Source organism: Rhincodon typus, chromosome 5 (assembly GCF_021869965.1).
Source record: "Rhincodon typus isolate 14 chromosome 5, sRhiTyp1.1, whole genome shotgun sequence".
NCBI classification, from domain to species: domain Eukaryota; kingdom Metazoa; phylum Chordata; class Chondrichthyes; order Orectolobiformes; family Rhincodontidae; genus Rhincodon; species Rhincodon typus.
Window position 1 is genome coordinate 92,058,401 of NC_063336.1, and position 21,073 is coordinate 92,079,473.

Genomic DNA, 21,073 nt, shown 5'->3' on the forward strand with positions numbered 1-21,073 from the left:
CGTTGTGGCACTGCAGGAGGCCCAGGATGGACATGTCGTCTGAGGAACGGGAGGGGGAGTTGAAATGGTTCGCGACTGGGAGGTGCAGTTGTTTATTGCGAACCGAGCGTAGGTGTTCTGCAAAGCGGTCCCCGTACCCGTACATCTCAGTTGTCCTCGTTTTTCAACGACCGTAACTTCCCCTCCTCGGTGGTCGAGAACGCCCTCAACCGTGTCTCCCACATCTCCCGCACCTCATCCCTCACACCCCATCCACGCAATAAGAACCAAAAAAGAATCCCCCTCGTCCTCACGTACCACCCCACCAACCTCCGGATCCAATGCATCATCCTCCGACACTTCCGCCATCTGCAATCCGACCCCACCACCAAAGACATCTTTCCCTCCCCACCCTTATCTGCTTTCCGGAGGGACAACTCTCTCCGTGACTCCCTTGTCTGCTCCACACTCCCCTCCAGCTCCACTACACCCGGCACTTTTCCCTGCAACCACAGGAAGTGCTACACCTGCCCCCATACCTCCTCCCTCACCCCCATCCCAGGCCCCAAGAAGACTTTTCACATCAAGCAGATGTTCACCTGCACATCTGCCAATGTGGTATACTGCATCCGCTGTACCCGGTGTGGCTTCCTCTACATCGGGGAAACCAAGCGGAGGCTCGGGGACCGCTTTGCAGAACACCTACGCTCGGTTCGCAACAAACAACTGCACCTCCCAGTCGCGAACCATTTCAACTCCCCCCTCCCATTCCTCAGACGACATGTCCATCCTGGGCCTCCTGCAGTGCCACAATGATGCCACCCGAAGGTTGCAGGAACAGCAACTCATATTCCGCTTGGGAACCCTGCAGCCCAATGGTATCAATGTGGATTTCACAAGTTTCAAAATCTCCCCTCCCCCTACCGCATCCCAAAACCAGTCCAGCTCGTCCCTGCCTCCCTAACCTGTTCTTCCTCCCACCTATCCCCTCCTCCCACCTCAAGCCGCACCTCCATCTCCTACTGACCAACCTCATCCCGCCCCCTTGACCTGTCCGTCCTCCCTGGACTGACCTATCCCCTTCCTAACTCCTTACCTACACTCACCTTTACTGGCTCCATCCCCGCCTCTTCGACCTGTTTGTTTCCTCTCCACCTATCCTCTCCTCTATCCCTCTTCTATCCGCCTCCCACTCTCTCCCTATTTATTTCAAAACCCCCTTCCCCTCCCCCTTTTCTGATGAAGGGTCTAGGCCCAAAACGTCAGCCTCTCTGCTCCTATGATGCTGCTTGGCCTGCTGTGTTCATCCAGCCCTGCACCTTGTTGTCTCGGATTCTCCAGCATCTGCAGTTCTTACTATCTATGAATTGAGAGCTCGTTGAGTGATTTTTCTTTTGGACTGTTGCACTCAGGATGTCTGATGCCTTGGAACCCTACAGCAAGGAGCAGACTGAATTTTGGACTTGTGAGGAATGCTGAGAGCAGGTAGTTGCTTTATTACAGAAAGGGAATGCAGTAAGGTGTGTGAGAATCACAATCATATTGCTTTGAGCAAGTTTCATGAACTTTTTTTAAACTGAGGGCTTCATGTCATCCTATTGCACTAATGTAAAATTACATGACTATATCTTTTTAATAGGGGATTGTCTTTAAGATTAATATTGAAGAAATATTGATTCACTTGGGGTGAAATTACTCTTGGACAGGAATACAAAATGGGTGATAGTAAATTTCATCATACATTTTACACTCCACCCGATTAGTTACTGGCCATTTGTCACTAGGGCTTAACGCCAATTCAGATGCCATAGAATCTATCTTTCTCACTGCTGCAGTGAAGAAAGTTGTCACCGAGCATCTACTCTACTTGACATCTTCATCAATACCATGTTAAATCTCACTGACTTAGAATAATCTGTCCTATCTATTTCTATACTGACGCTTGGCTCAACTGATGATCAAGCGAACGTCACATCCCATCTTAAACAATGGGCCAATCATGGTGGTGCTGTCATTCCATTAAATTTGATAATAGTAAATATAACCTATCCGTTGAAGAAAGGAAGAGGCAAGAAACAGGGAATTATGTTAGCTTGCTATCTGACATGGGGAAGGCATTGAATCAATCGCAGAAGAACTTGGAAAAGCTCAATATAATTGGGAAGGGACAATTGGTTGCATGAAAGGAATATCATGTTTAACCATTTTATTAGACTTACTTTAAGGAGTGATGTGCTGTGGTTAAAGAAAAGGGATTGTACTTGAATTTCAAGAAAGCAATTGATAAGGTACCATATAAAAGGCTACAGTGGAGAATAAAAGCTCAGTATTAGGGTAGAATATTGGTATTTATAGAATATTGGCTGCTCGCATGCGTGAATAAGTATTTATCTGATTTGCAGAATATGACAAATGCAGTGCCACCGGGATCTGAACTGGCCCCTCATCTTTTTACCGTTTACATCAATGACTTTGAAGTGGAGAGTGAAGGCACAGTAATTAATTTCACAGAATACACCAAGATAGGGTGGAAAAGTATGCTGTGAAGTAGTTGTAAGGAGGTTGCAGACAGATAAACATAGATTGAATGATGGAGCACAATGTGGGAAAACATGAAGTTGTTCACATCGACACAAACAATAATAAAGCATAATACTATACAAATGGGGAACTATCGCAAAATTCCAAGGTGCAGAGGGATCTACATGTTCTGCTGCATAAATGTCCCTAAAATTTTAGTATGTATGTACAGCATTCATATAAAATTTTTGTTGTGGCCCCTGTTGAAGTTACTCTTCTTCAGAGGTCTCCTTCACTTTGTGGTCCCTTTATTGTGCCCGACCTCCCAAAGCAGCACACAGCACCCACCTCTCTCCTGGTGTGGTTGCTTAAGCTCCAGAGCTGCTGGTGCTCGAACTGGGAATATAGAGGGGGTGAGTTAGGAAGCCGTCACCAGGAAGACTACGCTAGTTCATTCAACTGTTGCTACCTGCAGTATATGGAAGTAACAGCTATATGCTAATAGCTAGAACGCAACTCCACCAATTGCAGATATCACAGCATATGGGGCTGGGTCCTGATGGAAAAAAGGTTCTTATGACATACAGCTCTACATGTCTCTGAACCTTGTGCAAGTTATTAATCAGTTTGTACTTGCATGGCATCCAGTTCCTCATCTAAGTCTCCCAGAACCTGCTGATGATTTTATCCACCCTCAAATGACCTTATTGCAGATTATCATTTTGACATCATTGAGTTCATAAGTGGCAATAACATTCACACGACACAAGTGCCAAGCTATGGCCACATCAAATAAGAAAGAATCTAATCATCACTCCCTAACATTCAACGACATTCTCATGGCTAAATCCTTCACAATCACCATCCTGGGGGTTACCATTGACCAGACATTGAATCATTTACAAAGTACAAGTCAGGAATGTCATGGAATACTCCCCACTTACTTGGATGAGTGCAGCTCCAATAACACTCAGGAAACTTGACACCATCAATGACTGCAGTAGTTCAAGAGGGCAGCTCACCATTCCTCGGGGCAATTAGGATAGGCAAGAAATGCTGGCCTAGCCTTGATCCTCAAATCCCATGAACAAATATGAATAAAATCATGGCCTTGACTGAAACAATGGCTAGCGAGTGATACTACCTGTGTCCTTAATGAAGTTTCCCTGCTTGGCTACATCTAGAATCATTTGTACATCTCAAAACTTGATCTATCCCAATAATCTTCTGGTAAATTTTCCTTCTTCAAATATCTCTCCTTCTTGCCTCTCATTTAAAGCCTTGTTCTTTACCATGCACTCAAATTTCTAAGCTTCTCACTGAGACATCATTTCTGCTTTTCTCACAAAACCTCTGCTCAAAACAACTACTCATTCTCATTGATTTTAACCCCCATTGCAACCCTACTCCTTTTCTCATCTCCAAACTCTCAATATTCCTCCCCTCCCAAAACCTTTCCTTCCACATACATTGTTCTTCCAACATAGACCATTCAGCAGTTGCCTCTCTCCCTTCACTTAGAACGTTAGGATAAAATTCTTCAAATGTTTCTCACTGTCCTGGCCTTGAGATCGCACTTTTGTATCTGATCTCATGCAATGCTTTCTCTAACCTGAGCTTGCCTTCCTCTTATCCTGAACCAATTGCTAATCAATCAGCGCCCCTTCCATGCTTGCTGATATTGTTAACAATTTCCTCCTTTTGGTTGCTATACATCCTTTCACAGCTCTTGTCCTCATGACTCTCATGAAAAACTTAAACATAATCCCTCTATCCTTGCAAACTATTGCCACATCTCTCAACTCACTTTCATCTCCAAAGTCTTTAAATGTATTGGCACTTTGCAAATTCATACCAATCTTCTCCACAATTCCATGTGGGAAAATCCCTCTGATTAATTCTCCCACCAGTCACGATATTGAAATAGGCCTCATCCAAGCCACAATTGATGTTAATTGTAACTCATCATTTTTCTTGTGTTAACTGGACTTCTGAAAATACCTTTTACCTTTATATCCATCTGGCTGGGACGACACTCCCTGCTTTCTTCTTGTAGAATTAAGCAGAATCAGAGAATCACCCACAATAGCTTTCAATCCTATTCCTGCACCGTTGCCATTGGGGTTCACAGCAGATCCATCGATTGTCCCCTTTTATTTTTCATTGACCTGTCCTCCCAAAGTGATATCATCCAAAAACACATCAGGCAACTGGGCATCACTGAGCAGGTTATAGCTGAGCAGGTGCTGCTCGATGGCACTATTGATGACACCTTCCATCACTTTACTGATGATCGAGAGTCGAGTGATGGGGTGCTAATTGGCCAGGTTGGATTTGTCCTGCTTTTTGGTTACAGGACGCACCTGGGCAATTGTCAAGTATATACCAGTGTTGTAACTGTATTGGAACATCTTGGCTATGGGTGTGACAAGTTCTCTTGCACAAATCTTCGGGATTATTGCCAGAATACTGGCAGGGCCCATAGTCTTTGCAGTATCCACTGTCACAAACCATTTCTTGATATCATGTGGAGTGAATTAATTTGGACTAGCATCTATGATGCTGGGGACCACTGGAGCAGGCCGATATGGATCATCTACATGTGGGCTCTATCATTTGCTGCGATCGCCGTGTGGCATGCAAGTAGTCCTGTTTGGTAGCTTCACCAAGTTGACACCTTGGTAAGCCCGGTGCTGCTCCTGGCATGCCCTCCTGCACTCTCCATTGAACCAGGGTTGATCCTCTCGATTGGTGGTAACGGTTGAGTGGGGGAAATGCTGGGCAGTGAGGTTGTAGATTTATGTTATAGTATGATTTTGCTGTTGTTGATGGCCCACAGGGCCTCATGGATGCCCAGGTTTGAGTTGCTAGATCTATTCAAAGTCTGTCTCATTTAGAACTGTGGTAGTACCACACAACATAATGTAAAGAATTCTCAGTGTGAAGGCGGTACTTTGTCTCCACAAGGACTGTGCAGAGATCATTCTTACTGATGTTGTCATGGACAGATGCATCTGCTGCTAGCAGATCAGTGCTTATGAGGTCAAGTATGTCTTACCCTCTTGTTAGTTCCCTCACCACCTGCCACAGACCCAGTCTAGCAGTAACATCTTTTAGGACCTGACCAGCTCGATCTGTAGTGCCACTGCCAATGCATTCATGGTGGTGGATATTGAAATCCCCCACTCAGAACATATTTTGTGCCCTTGCCACTGTCAGTGCTTGCTCCAAGTGCTGTTCAACATGGTAGAGCACTGATTTATCAGCCAACGGAGCACGGTATATGGTAAACAGCAGGTTTCCTTGCCCGTGTTTAACCTGGAGCCATGAGACTTCATTGGGTCCAGAATCAATGCTGAGGAATCCCAGGCCAATTCCCTCCCGACTGTTTGCCACATTGCCTCTATCTCTGCTGGATCTATCCTGCCGGTGGGACAGGGCACATCCAGGGATGGTGACGGTGGTGTCTGCGACGTTGTCTGCAAGGTATGATTCTGTGAGTATGACTTTGTCAGGCTGTTGTTTGACTAGTCTGTGAGACAACACTCCCAATTTTGGCACTAAACCCCTGATGCTGGCAAGGAGGAGTTCGCAGGGTTGAAAGGGTTGTTTTTGCTATGGTCGTTTTTAGTGCCTAGGTTAATGCCAGGTAGTCCATCTGGTTTCATTTCTTTCTTGGAACTTTGCAATGATTGATACAACTGACTAACTTGCTAGGCATTTCAGAGGGTAGTTGAGAGTTGGCCTCATTGCTGTGGATCTGGAATCATATGTAGGCTAGACCAGGTGAGGATGGTAGAATTCCTTCCCTGAAGGACATCAGTGATCCAGATGAGTTTTTCTGACAATCAACAATAATTTCATGGTCATCATTAGTTTCTTAATTCCAGATTTGAACCCAGAACATTAACTGAGTTTCTGGTTTAACTGTCAAGCAATAATACCTAGAGGGCATCCTCTCTGCCTAAGAGCTACAACAGCACCCAATCAGCTGACCACCATCGAGAACCAAGCAATTTGTTTGATTGGTGTCTTTGTCACTTGACTCTATTATCCACTTCCTTCTTCACCAGAGGTGGATGCACAATATTGAATCCGCACTATAGAAGCACATCAGGGCTGCTTGGACCACTGTTTATTTGCAACAAACTCTAGCACCAGGAAGCACAGAAGCACTAATGCTGTGGAAGATATTACCTCCAAGTTATCTTCCGAATAATATACTTGTTGTCAGGAACATATTTTGCAATTTGTTTATCATTGCTGAGTCAGACTCCTGGAAATCCACATATACCATCAATATTCAGATGCACCTCCATATGAAGTGCAGTCGCTCACACAGAAGGCCCATCCATTATCATCGTACGGCAACGAGGGATGCTGAATAAATGCAGCCTTGTCAGAAGAACAGCCAAAACAAAAAATATCAAAAAGGTGTTTCTAGACAGTACTCACGCATACAACACTGTCCTGGTGTCTCCCACTTTCCCTCCGTCTCCTACAGTCAAGGTGTCATAACCTCGTTCCAGGTCAAATTCTTCAAATTTTAGCTTAATGATCTGTGGATAAACAAAACAAAGCTGACTTTTCTCTGCAAATTGAACTTTTCTCATACGAATATTTCAGAATTATTCTCAAAAATATCATTCTTCCCATTTGCCAAAATGCAACATTGCACAGACAACTTCTCATTTTTAAAGATGACCTTAAAATATGTTTTTCCCCAAGTAATACATATCAAAACATTGTACAGATATAAGGGATGTTTAATTACCTGTAGTTCCACAGTTAATTATTAGTATAGCATAGATAGTAAATCTGTCACATTTTTGCTGCATCAAAGGTGCATTGCAATGAACATAACATACAAAAATATACCACTCCATTTTTTAAATATTTCTGCAAATGTTAAATCATTGTTAAACACAGTATCAGTAACAGCAAGTGAGGCACAGCCTTTTTTTAACACTGTAGCAACTATTCTGAGATTGCTGTTGCCACATCCTATAGATAGACATAATTGGCTATAAAGTTCCTTATTCTAGGAGAGGATGATTGAGCCATTTGCAGGTACGTTCCAAGGCAAGCACAGACTTTGTTTTGCCAAAGGATGTTTGTTTATTTTACGAGAGATTAATGACAGGAGCAACCTTAGGCCAATATTAAAAAGGGTTTTATGCTGAATTTTAAATGCAAATCGGCAGTCCAATAAACCATCCGCAAACTTTTGTTTATATAATCTGCACTATATTGGTGTTACACTACACTTGGTGAAAACTTTAAGCCATATATGAATAACTATGGTCAAAATGAGGCCTGTTTATAACTTGCTATGTTTGCTGCCCAGTTACTTTCGCTAATAGCAGCTTAGCTTGGAATGCCCCGGGTGAGGAGACTCAGGGGAAAAAACAGAAATTGCTGGAGATACTGAGCAGGTCTGGGAGCACATGTGCCGAGAAGGGTTTGAAGAAGAGTCATTGGACCTGAAACGTTGACTCTGCTTTCTCTCCACGGATGCTGCTGATCTGCAGTTCTTTGTTTTTTGTAGAGGGCCAGAACAGTGTGTCTGAACAATAGAATCATAGAATCCCTACAGTGCAGAAAGAAGGCCATCAAGTCTGCACCAACCCTGCAAAAAAATCCCCCCCAGACTCAGCCACCACCAACCCCACCCCCCACTATCTCCATAACTCCACATTTCCCACAGCTAATCCACCTAGCCTGCACATCCATGGACACTACGAGGCATCTGGCATGGCTAATCCACCTAACCTGCACATCTTTGGACTGTGGGAGGAAATTGGGGTACATGGCAGAAACCCAAACAGGCATAGGGAGAATGTGCAAACTCCACTCAGACAGTCGCCTGAGGGTGGAAATGAACCCAGGTCCTTAGCGCTGTAAGGCAACATAGCTAATCACGGAGTCTCATCTTTCAACAAAATTGTACCATCACCTTTGAATTGATGAACACCCTTAAAACTGATTCAGACAGACTTAAAAATGAATTAGAACCGCAACCATAGGACTGAATTTAATGGAAGTAACAGGTATCTTGCTGACAGACTTGCAATCCTGTTTTTGGAGAGGCTCATTATATAAATTATTGCTCAGGTTCATAACAGGTCAGCAGTGGCCCTGGCCCAGGATGAAGGGCCCCATGAGCAGATCTCTGTCCGACAGAGTGCCTCCAGTCAATTATAGATTGCCAGCTCTATTGCGCGGTAATGCCACTAGGTGGCTGTGGGAACGGCAATGGGAGGCAGAGGTTGTCGAAAATGTGACACTTGTTGGCAAACTTGCAGGCTAGCTGCTCTTTGATTAAATGTACATGAATAAAAGGAAGAACTTCAAGTTTGGGGAGCAGCCAACATCCAATCCATGTTTCCTATTTTTACACTTGATAGTGAAGCCATGGAGATCTAATAGAGATATATGCCTAAGAAATATAGTAAAATACAGCAATAGGAAATTTAGCCCTTCGAGCCTTTTTGACTATTCAATGAAATTATGGCTAATCTGCAAACTAATTCTATATGTCCACCTGCACCCTGTATTCTTTCATAAATTTGGTTAACAAAAACTATCAATCTCAGATTTAAGATTTCGTCAACCATTATTCTACATTTTTGGAGGAGAGTTCCAAAGTTCAACCAGCCTTTATGTATAGAACTGTTTCCTAATTTCAATCCTCACAAGGTGCTACTCCAGTGTTTAAGAGGATGTCCTGAATACTGGACTCCCCGGGTCAGTGGAAATAATTTATCTGCATTGACCTTATCCGTTTCCCTTAGTATCTTGGACACTTCAATCAAAACAGCTTTTTCTTTCTATATCTCAGTTGGTGCAAAATTTCATCATATTTTAACAGATGAGGTCTAGGTATCAGTCTAATAAATCTTAATTACACAACCTGCAAGGATAAAAATTGTTTCATAACACATTTTTACCCCTTGAATTCTCGACCTTTCAATAGAACGGTCGGCATTCCATTGACCCTTCTGCTTATTCTCTATCACACTTCATGATATTTTAATGATCTATATGCCTAGATCATCGTGATCTTTTTGAACCTTATGCTGTCTCCAGCTTTTCATCATTTAGAAATCACACTGAGAAATTTCAAAAGACTTCAGTCAAATAAGTCAATCAAAAATATTTCCACTGAGGTATCTGATCTCAAGCTGGACCTCAGCATCCATGGGTTAGGGAAATGCAAAGCCAATACTTGGAGTGTCTATTCTTCACTTTACAGAGTTCCTTATAGAATATTCATAAATGGGTCCCAGCTCTAATGCAATGTGTAGTCAAAACCACAGTCACGTGTTGTGAAGGCTGAGATTAAAATTACAACCACTTGATGAGTTAGAGGAATCTGAAATCAGTTGGAGCAAGGTTTCAGCACCTTCAGGAGCGGAGTGGAAAGGAGATAATTGGTGAGAAAAAAATTACAAATTGTAATCAACTGCAGCATCTTTCCAAGAAGCTGATTAACATTAAAAATAGCACATGCTTTGCACATTATGCAATGTAAAGAAAATAGATGTATATACTCCATGGAAAGAATTTAAAATTTGCCTCAAGAACGTAACAACAGCTATCGCCCTTATATCTCCATTATTAGATACTTGATAGTGTAACACATAATGCAATTGAGGAAACATGCAAATCTGGTATCCCAAAATGTAATGGCTTGGATTCAATTCAAAAAGCGATCTGTTGCAAGCTATCCACCACACTCATATTCTATTTCTATAAATTCTGCAGCACTGACAAGTGAATTGTGTTTCAGGATACGACATGATTGTTACAATAAGAAGTAACATTACTCGTTGTATTATAAGAAATTGAAAAACACATTTGCGCACCTGCTCCCAGGATTTTTTTTATCCTCACTCAGCAAGCTTCTTGAGATTAAGAAACAATTGTTAATATGCAAATGTATTCAACAACCAGTGTCAGCAAGCTATGCATAAGATGACATTTATAGTGATATATTGAGAGAAATTAGAGATTGTAGTTCCCAAAGTCACTGCAGTGGAGTATCTCATCAGCAAATCTGCTTAGAAATACCAGAGTGACGGCAATGTTCTTTAATCAAATTTTCAGTGACATGATCATAATCAGGAAGCAGGCAACAGCTTAAGCTGATATTTATTTCTCTTTAGACTTTCAGTTGTAATTCTGGTAAACAAATCTTGAAAAAGGAATAAGAATGAAGTTAGCTATCTTTTGTGTTGAGACTCACTGGACCGAGTTTTGTTATTTTCGCCAGGTTTCATGGAGGGTTACACTTTGTAAGGTCTATAAAGCTTTCTTGTACTATCGTCCCAAAATCAACTCATTAACCACCTACCGCACCTGTATGGCAATGCTTTCCTCTGATATTAGCCTGAATCTCCTGCATGCAGATGTAGTTGCCATTGCACGAATATCCCAAGATAACTTTGCTGCCTGGTACTGGCACCATCGGTGGGCATTCCGAAGCTGTTCTTCATCATTGCACACACTCCGAGAGGTCATGAGTGATAAAAGGAATACGGCACCGTGATTGATGACAGGGGCTTCACGGTCCATATGGACAGGGTTGTACAGCAGACTCTGTCCTCTTCCCACAGGCCCAACAGAGGAGGTTATGACACCCAAACTCTGCCAGTCTTGTCTGCAGTTGCCATCTTCCTCAGTGCCAGTTCTATCACCTAGCAAAACTCCCAGCCATGCAGGAAGAAAGGCCTTTGTATAAGTGTCACCATCTTGTCACTGCTACCTCACACTCACTCTTTCTCTGCTACTGCATCCACTTCCCATGCTATATCAATTTCATTGTTGTCTGCAACATCTGCCCTCACTCATTTTCACTCACGCCAATGCCCAACGTACAAACCCAGCATGATCTTTGCCTTGCCTCCTCATTCACCCGGCGTAATTTATCCCCTGCCCGTACCAGTATTTACACATTGTCCACCCCATTTTCATCTCACCCAATCCCTCTCTTTCTCTTACTGCACGAGAAAACAGTACACAATAGGGCACAAAGGGCCAGTTCATATGGCCTACTGCCTGACATCAATCTCCCTAGACGCCTTTGAGGAAAGGATGTGAATATTGCCAAGATTGTGGACAATGCAAATAGAGGTAGGAAGGCAAGAGTGAGGATGACACAAAGTCTGCAAAGATATTGTCATCCTCTCTGCCAATTGTGTCAGTATGTTCGAAGTTTAATCCTGATTACAATCAGTGGAGACCAATAACTTTTCAGAAGAAATTCAAACTTACAGCAAAGCTGAAATGTCATTGTGACAAGATTTAATTTTTTAATATGAATTTTACTGCAACAAAAGACTAAATGCACTCTTAACTATGTTTGATCCTGTTTTGATCAAAGTATGACTCCAGTCAACAGCTCAAGAAGAAAACCTGGCACCACCACCACCACCTGAGAGCAAACAGGTATTATAATAAATGCTGACCTTGAAAGAAATATCCACACTTTGAGAAGGAAAAGAAAGGTGATGTCAGCAATGTAACCATTCGCTCAAGATCATTTGGAAAAACCTACAAGTTTGCTCATATCAAATTCTTAGAGCACTTGGAACTGACAGTGGATATGCAGAATTTGCACACTACATGAAAGATATATCCTGAACAGCATACAAGTTATACAAAGAACAATACAGCACAGCAACAGGCCCTTCGGCCCTCCAAGCCTGCACTGTCACATTTTGCCCTTCCATATTAAAACTGTCTTAACTTACAGGATCCCTATCCCTCTATTCCCTTCCTATTCATCCAGGAAGGGAATAGCAGGATACGGATCTTGTAAGTTTTAGTATGGAAACGCAAAATGTGGCAGTGCAGGCTTAGAGGGCCGAAGGCATGGGAACGTGTTTACATGCTATGACTAATACATTTTCAACAAGAAACATAGCATAACTCAGTATTTCAGCTTCATTTGTGGCTTTTTACAATTTTCATAACTGCCGTTTTATAATCATATAAAAGAAAGAAGAATATTTTCCCACTAAATTACAGTACCATAAAATAATTTGATTTACGAGCATTACAGTTAAGAGGTATCATTAAATACTGACAATTTATACAAACATTATGATCTGACTTTACCCACACAATATTCAAGTGGAGAATTAAGCCATTTGGCCCCTCAAGTCTGTTCCACTATTTGATGAGAAGATAGGCTGAGCTGATTGTAGCCTCAACACCGCTTTCCGGTCTATCCTCTATTCTGTTGGCTTTGTGTCTATCAAATAGCTATCTAACTTAAACTTTAAAATATTCAATGACTTTGCCTCCAATGCTATCTGGGAAAGCGTATTTCATAGAATAATGCGTGTCTGAGAAGACAATATTCTCATCTCCAGCTGAAATAGGAGACCCCCTTACTCTTTAAACTGTGTTCCCTACATCTAGCCTTTCCCAGAACTGGAAATAACAGCATCTATCCAATTAATTCCCCTCAGGATTTAATATGTTTCAATAACCTATTATTCAATTAAAGATATAGATACCGGAAATTCATATGAATACTTTGTCTGACAACATCACAGCATATTTTACTCCATTTATGTTCAATTGTAAGTTGGAACGCTAACATTATTCAAAGGTAGGACTCCCAAAATAGCACAGGATCCTAACTGAGACTAGTAAAAACTGCAGATGCTGGAGTCAGAGACAACACAGTGTGGAGCTGGAGGAACACAGCAGGCCAGGCAGCATCAGAGGAGTGGGACAGTTGACGTTTCGAGTCGGGACCCTTCTTCAGAAAATCCTAACTATTTCTTTCCTGAGGAATTTTATCAAACTGCTTTAGATCTTTCAAAGTCACTATAATCTCTATCAATTTTAATCAGTCAAACTAGAACTCTCTGACATGCAAGGTTTGTAACCTGTTTGACTGAATATTCAATTCAAATATTTGATGTGCACAATAAAAAAACGTATAAATAAAAGCTTCAAAACTAACATTAGAACTTTTGCCTCCAAGACACTACTTCACTAATACTACTATAATCCACATGAATATATTTCATCTCCATCACTGCAAATGGAGAAATTCATCATGGTAATTCCTGCACATTATTGAATTTATAGCTAATGGAAACCGTAATATAATGGAAAAGGTTTTGTCAGAGCACAGTGATGTAGCTTGAAGTAATTTAACAGACCTTGACAAAATCTGATGAGGTTAGATGATGATGCATGGAGCAAAGCACACTGGCTGAATTTATTGGATTGAATGGCTCTTCCTGTGCTCCATTTGCTGTAATTGAAATCGCATGGTCAGTAAGGAGCATGGGTAGCGTGAGCGAAGACTTCACCTGACTGAAGAGGGCATGTGGTGCAGAGCGGAAAAGAGATGCTTTAAGTAAGGTTTACTGCAAAAAGAAAGGTCTTCAGATTGAGAGATGAGCGGGAGATAAAAAGAGGGAGTAGATCGAGCGGCTTAATTTCAGTGAGGCTGTGGTGGAGTGACATTGCAAACAACAATGTGATGCAAGTGCTGGGGAAACAGGTGACTGGTGAGTTTTTTTAGTATTTAAAGTAGAGGTAAGATCATCATGATTTAGATCAGAAAATTCTTTTTCTATCTTCCTAAATATAGGTCATTAGGTATAAGTTTGATACCTGTCTAAAACAATTACAATAAAATGGAAAGAGCAACGATTGTAAAGTAATTAGAATCAAAGAGTTGTAGAGCTGTACGGCATAGAAACAGACGCTTTGGTCCAACTTGTCCATGCCGATCAGATATCCTAAATTAATCTAGACCCAATTTCCAGCATTTTCCCCATATCCCTCTAAACCTTTCCTATTCATATACCTATCCCGATGCCTTTCAATTGTTGTATGTGTACCAGCATCCGCCACTTCGTCTGGCAGCTCATTCTATACATACACCACCCTCTGCATGAAATTGTTGCCTCTTAGGTTCCTTTTAAATCTTTCCCCTCACAATTTAAACCTATGCCCTCTAGTTTTGGACACACCCACACCAATGAAAAGACCATGGCTATTCACCCTATCCATACGCCTCATGATTTTATAAACCTCTATAAGGTCACCCCTCAGCCTCCGACGCCATACGGAAATTACCCCAGCGTATTCAGCCTCTCCCTATAGCTCAAACTCTCCAAGCCTGGCAACATCCTCGTAAATCTTTTCTGAACCCTTTCAAGTTTCACAACATCCTTCCCATAGCAGGGAGACCAGAAGAGCACGCAGTATTCCAGAAGTAGCCTAAACAATGTCCTATACTCAACTCCAATACTCAATACGCCGACCAATAAAGGCGAGCATATCAGATGCCTTCTTCACTATCCTATCTACCTGAGACTCCACTTTCAAGGAACTATCAACTTGTACTCCAAGGTCTCTTTGTTCAGCAACAGTCCCCAGGACCTTACCGTTAAGTGTATCAGTCCTGCTCTGATTTGCCTTTCCAAAACGCGGCGCCTCACATTTATCTACATTGAACACCATCTCCCACTCCTTGGCCTATTGACCAATCTGATCAAGATCCTGTTGTACACTGAGGTAACCTTCTTTGCTGTCCACTACGCTTCCAATTTTGATGTCATCTGCAAACTTACTAACCATGCCTCCTATGTTCACATCCAAATCATTTACATAAATGATGAAAAGCTGTGGACACAGCACTGATCCTTGTGGCATACCGCTGGTCACAGGCCCCCAGTCTGAAAAGCAATCTTCCACTACCACCCTCTTAATTAATGATAATGTAATGGTGCAACAGTACAGTTGGTAAATTGCTGCTGCAGCATGTGGGAGTTATGGGAGACCAATGTGACCCAGGGCAAACACATCCCTAGTAAATGTTTGCAACTGAAGGCACTCGGACCCAAATTGTGGTTGGGGAGTCCACAGATACTGTGCCACATCAGGGAGGGGGAATGTCATTTGGACATTTTTCTCCAAGAGGTGGTCACACCCCTCAGATTAGGACCTTCAAATTTAATCCTCTTTCAGGTACTGGGGCTGATTGCAGATGAGTCAGTATGGTGAGCCATGGGAGAGTGTTCAAGTAACTTTGGCATCTGCAATTATCCTACAGTTAGGAGGCTCTTGCAAGTAGTGTGAATGAGAGTGGGCACTGTATGGAAGATAAGTGAACTGACCGTGGTACCATGGTACAGGGAGCCATTCAAGTACGGATAGGAGAGGGGAAGGCAGTAATGGTAGGTGACAGTAAATTAGGGATATAGATACTGTTCTCTGCAGCCATGAGCATGAATCTTGGAAATGTGCTGCCTGCCTGATAGCATGGTTAAAGACATCCCCTCAGGGTTAGAGAAGAACACAGAGTGGGAGGGGAGAATTGTTGTCATCCCTCTTGGTACCAGTTACATTGATTGGATAGAAAGGAGGTTCTGCTGAAAGAATTTGAAGAGTTCAGAGCTAAATGAAAAGCAGAATATCCAAGGTGATAATCTCTGTTCAACGAATAGCTCAAAGATTGGTGTGGCAGGATTGGATTTCACTTTACATGTTACTAACGCTAGCTGTGGTGTAGGAAGGAGTTGTTCTTGCAAGACAGGCTTCACTTGAACTATGCTGGGACCAGTGTCCGAAAGAATCCCATAAACAGGGCTATAGAGAGGGCTTTAAATCAAATCAAGGCAGGGAGGTTTCTGGTGAGGGGATTCGAAGGCTTACAAAGCACAACGACATTTTAGAATTGCAAGGCTACTAGTTAGGTAATGATATCCAAGTGGGACAATAAGGCATGTATAACACAAGGCAGCATATTAATCATGGCTGACTTTAATTTTCACATGGGTTAGGGAAATCAAGTTGACAGATGTACTCACAAGGAAGAATTTATAAACTGTGTTGAGGACAGTTTCCCAGAACAAGTGATCGATTCAACCAGGGATTGGATTATTTTGGAACTGGTAATGAGGCAGGTTTAATAAATAATCTCAGTAAAAGATTTCCGAGCAAACAGTGAATGGTAGAATTTACCATTCAGTTTGAGTCAGAGAAACTTGATTTGGAGACAACTGTGATAAACATGAATAAGTGCAATTAAGAAGGAATAAAAGCACAGTTGGTCAGAGTGGACTGGGAAAGATCGTTAGCAGCAAAGATAATTGATGAAAATTGGCAGATATTTAAGAAAATAGTTCATGGCTCATAGCTTAATGAGGAAGAAGGACCATAGAAAGGGATTAACCAAATCAGTAAGCAAGGAAGGAGGGTGTAACATTGAAACAAAAAACATGCAATGTGCAAAGACCAGAAGTTTGGGACCAAAAGTTTTACATTTAAAAAACCAACAAGTGATTACAAAAAGATAACGAAGAGGGAGAAAATAAACTATGCTGGTAAAGTAGCATGTCATTTCAAAATAGACAGCAAGTGCTTCTTTAAATATAAAATAAAGGGAGGGGCCAAAGTGAACATATGCCTCTTACAGAGTTAAGTGGAGGGAATAATCATGGGGAACTAGGAAATGGCTGGTGAGCTGCCCAAATATTTTCCATTAGTCTTCATGGTAGAAGATTACAAAGACACTAAATAAGCAACATGCTAAAATGGAGGGATGGAGAAAATAAACAGAATAACTATTATTAGAGAAGAAATATCACGAAATCAATGGTGGTAAAGGCCAACAAGACAGCGCCAGGGTCCTGGGTTTAATTCTACCCTTGGGCAACTGTCTGTGTGGAGTTTGAATATTTTCCCCAGTTGCTCCGGTTTCCTCTCGCAGTCTAAAGATGTGCGGGATAGGTGGATTGGCCACCCTCAATTGTCCATTGCATCCAGGGGTGTGTAGGACAGGTGGATTAGACATGGGGAATGCAGGGATACAGGGATAGGGTTGGCGGTCCATCTGGTTGGGATGCTCTTCGGAGGGTCTGTGTGGACTCGATGGGCCAAATGGCCTACTTTCACACGGTAGGGATTCTATGATCTGTTGTTTAAATTCCACACTGCTGCCATTGTGAGATTTGAACCCTTATCCTCAGAGCATTAACATGGGCCTCAGGATTACTAGTCCAATGGTATTAACACTACACTACCAACTCCCCATGTTATGCCTATCTAGTGATTCTTCAAAAATGTTGTCCTTCAATCTACTGAAAACATTCTGCTTCTCACTCTCTTCTTTACAGGAAAGAAAAAAGCACAGGCTACCGTGGAAAACAGAGAACTGGCGGTGGCTGTATAGTCATCTCTGGCAGTTGCAGAGCAGGTGGCTCTGGAGATAAGCTGGGGTCTCAGCATGCACGGTCATTGGAGTTGAAGAGATAGATGGGAGTCTGCCAGCTACATGGTGACATAAGTAGTATCACACAGACACATGGCGCTCAACATTCACTCATGTTGAATGGATGTCAGCAGGCAAAATGAAATGAAGTGAAAAATGATAACATGCCTAATGACAACCGAGAACTCTCTCACTTTGTCAGTCCCAATACAGGTCATTCATCTTTCACAGGTCCTTTCAGGAGGAATGCAAAAACTCCTCCGAATAGGTCACTAACTCTAAAAGGTACACTATCACTGGGCTTGTGAACATCAGCCACAAGTACTATGCACCTCAATGGAGGACCAATACAGGTAGCTTGGCTGTCACAAGTGACCAGGAGCAGTTGCTGGAGACATTCAGCAGTGAAGAGCTCCCACTGGAATCCACAGGACATCCTCTACTTGCTGAGTACAACTGCTGAGGTTTAGGGGCTGATGATGGAATGCATAATTCAGGAATAACAGCCAAAACTGAAAGACTAATGTCAGGATTTCTAGTCTTGGGTGGACAGCAATTGAGAAAGTGTCTCACATGAATGCCTTGATGTGTCAAACCTCCACACTGACATTTACATTTGTCAGAGAGTGGCTTTCTTCATGGAATTTCAGAAATGACAAGGCAGCTGAGTGAAAACTGATGCTTCCCAACTGCCTGTGATTTGAAACCTTATTCATTATTAAAGAAAATATCACCTTACTTATTCAATGCCTCACTGAAGTGCAGTAAAGTGTCCTTAAACTCGTAGCAGGGAGGAGCAGATAAAGATTGAAAGGGAAGATAGTGAGAGTACAGATTGAAGTAGAGACGCTACCCTAACTGATTCACTGCTCACCCCTGAGTCTTCCATTCAGTGTCCTACAAGCCGAGTTTGTTGCTGCATGTAGGTTGACAGCACTAAGGTCCTCATCAAAACCCCAAGAACATCAACTAAAAACAGTTAAGCTTTGGTAACAGGAATCTGAGCAGCCTCTTCTGACCTATGTCAAAGCTATAAGGCACCGCCTGAGGAATCAGGAAAAAGGGTTAAAATGTCAATTTGTCAGTGCACAAGGGCATTTTGTTTGTACAAGGGTATTCACTTGGGTGTTCAAGATTGTGTCACACTGTGATATTTCTGTTTCACGTTCATGAAATATAGTATCCCGCTCACCACATCATTGTCCTGTCTTACTCATTTTTGCCTGCTGCCTGCCGGCCAGGCAGCATGAAAGGAGCAGGAAAGTTGACGTTTCGGGTCAGGACCCTTCTTCAGAAAATGATGCTGCTTGGCCTGCTGTGTTCATCCAGCTCTACACCTTGTTATCTCAGATTCTCCAGCATCTGCAGTTCCTACTATCTCTGAAACTTTTTTTTAATATATATGCTTTGCTTCTCCTGCTTCCTCCTCAGCAAGTCACCATTTGTCAAGTGGAAAAAGCTGTTTTCCTGGTAAGAGTGAGGTTGCACAGCATGCTGCAGACCATCATGAATGGTATGGGTCCACCAGAATGATCAAGGTAATGGAAGCATTGGTTAAGCAGTTCAATGATTAGGACCACCCTCTGGTTTGATCTGGCAGCTGAAGTCGAACTGGCACAGCATAGAAAGGGGGCAGCATGATTATCACTTGGAGATAGTAAGAACTGTCGATGCCGGAGTCAGAGTTAACACAGTGTGGAGCTGGAGGAACACAGCAGGCCAGGCAGCATCATTTTCTGAAGAAGGGTCCTGACCCGAAACATCAACTTTCCTGCTCCTTTCATGCTGCCTGGCCTGCTGTGTTCCTCCAGCTCCACACTGTGTTATTTATGATTATTACTTGAATGCCAGGCATGATGCATTGCATCTGTTCGCACTCCAGCTGGACACTCAGGCAACAGAATCCCTTCATGCCATGGCCCATTTTGAAGCTGTCATGTGGCACCTCCAAAGCTACATGGATGGACTTAATGCTACATTGCACCATTGGGGGATCTATAATCCTCTTGTACTCCTTCTAACTGTTGACCTTTGAGAAAAGCAGAACACAAATGTATTCAGCTCTCTTGAAATATAGAGAAACAGTGACCTCATGCCAGAAGTGTGTGTGCATGCTGTAAATGCCTTTTTGAGCCAACAACGCCCTCCAAAGAACAAAGAACAAACACTAATGAATACATTTTATGGCTGGTATCTTTTGACTTCTCTGTTGTTGTCCAAAATTTACAATTTGTTGTTCAGAAATAGCATTTTATCATTGCTAAGTGGTCAAGATTTTTTAAATGACTCAGCCCAGTCAGTCAATTGCATCTCTTCATACCAACATACTCAACCAACAGGTAATAGCCCAAGGAGAGCTACCAGAAATAAAATCTGAAGTGTCAATGTGTGGTGTAACGATTGAGTAGACCTGAAATCTGACATGTATTATCAGTCTCCCAGAGTCCAAGTTTCAGACTCACAAATTACCCAAACATTTTGAATCTCACGAGGATTAACAATATCAACCATGAATCATCATGCAATTGATCAAAATATTTAACTTGCATTAAAACCACAATTCCCAAAGCAATCAACAAAGCACAGCCTGGCCTCGTGAAACCTGGTGCATGCCAATTGAACTGGAAGCAAAATAAGATAAACTTTAACAACAACATTCTGAAGAAGGGTCACTGGATCTGAAACGTTAACTCTGTTTTCTCTTTCACAGATGCTGCTAGACCTGCTGAGCTTTTCCAGCAACTTTGTTTTTGTTCCTGATTTACAGCATCTGCAGTTCTTTCAGTTTTTATAATTTCATAGAATCTCTACAGTGTGGAAACAGGCCCTTTGACCCAACAAGTCCACACCAACCCTCAGAACATCCTATCCAGACCCATCCCCGCTATAACCCACCTAATCTACACATCCCTGAACACTACCGGCAATTTAGCATGGCCAATCCACCCAACCTGCACATCTTTGGACTGTGGGAGGAAACCGGAACACCCAGAGGAAACCTACACAGACACGGGGAGAATGTGCAAACTCCACACAGACAGTCGCCCGAGGCTGGAATCAAACCCGGGTCCCTGGTGCTGTGAGACAGCAGTGCTAACCACTGAGCCACCATGCCACCCCCAAAAAGCCCAACACACAATCCTCTTTGGAAGCACGTGTCAATTTGCAAGGGTAGAAAAGCCATCAGCTGCACTTGAGCCAGATAGGACTCGAGCCTACAAACATCTGATCTGAAGTCAGATGCGTTATTCATCATGCCACTGGCCCAACACACAAGATAAGATAAACTTTAAGTTGTTGAATATTCTAAATTTCTTATTCCAT

At 42.4% G+C, this 21,073-nt stretch overlaps 1 protein-coding gene across 1 annotated transcript in view; it reads right to left on the bottom strand.

Annotated features, from left to right (window-relative positions):
• LOC109928798 (CUB and sushi domain-containing protein 1-like) overlaps positions 1 to 21,073 on the bottom strand; it is a 2,165,117-nt gene that overhangs the window by 548,591 nt on the left and 1,595,453 nt on the right. Inside the window, exon 11 of the mRNA XM_048597409.1 lies at positions 6,955 to 7,058. Within this exon, the coding sequence (XP_048453366.1) occupies positions 6,955 to 7,058 (104 nt within the window). The remainder of the gene's footprint in view (positions 1 to 6,954; positions 7,059 to 21,073) is intronic.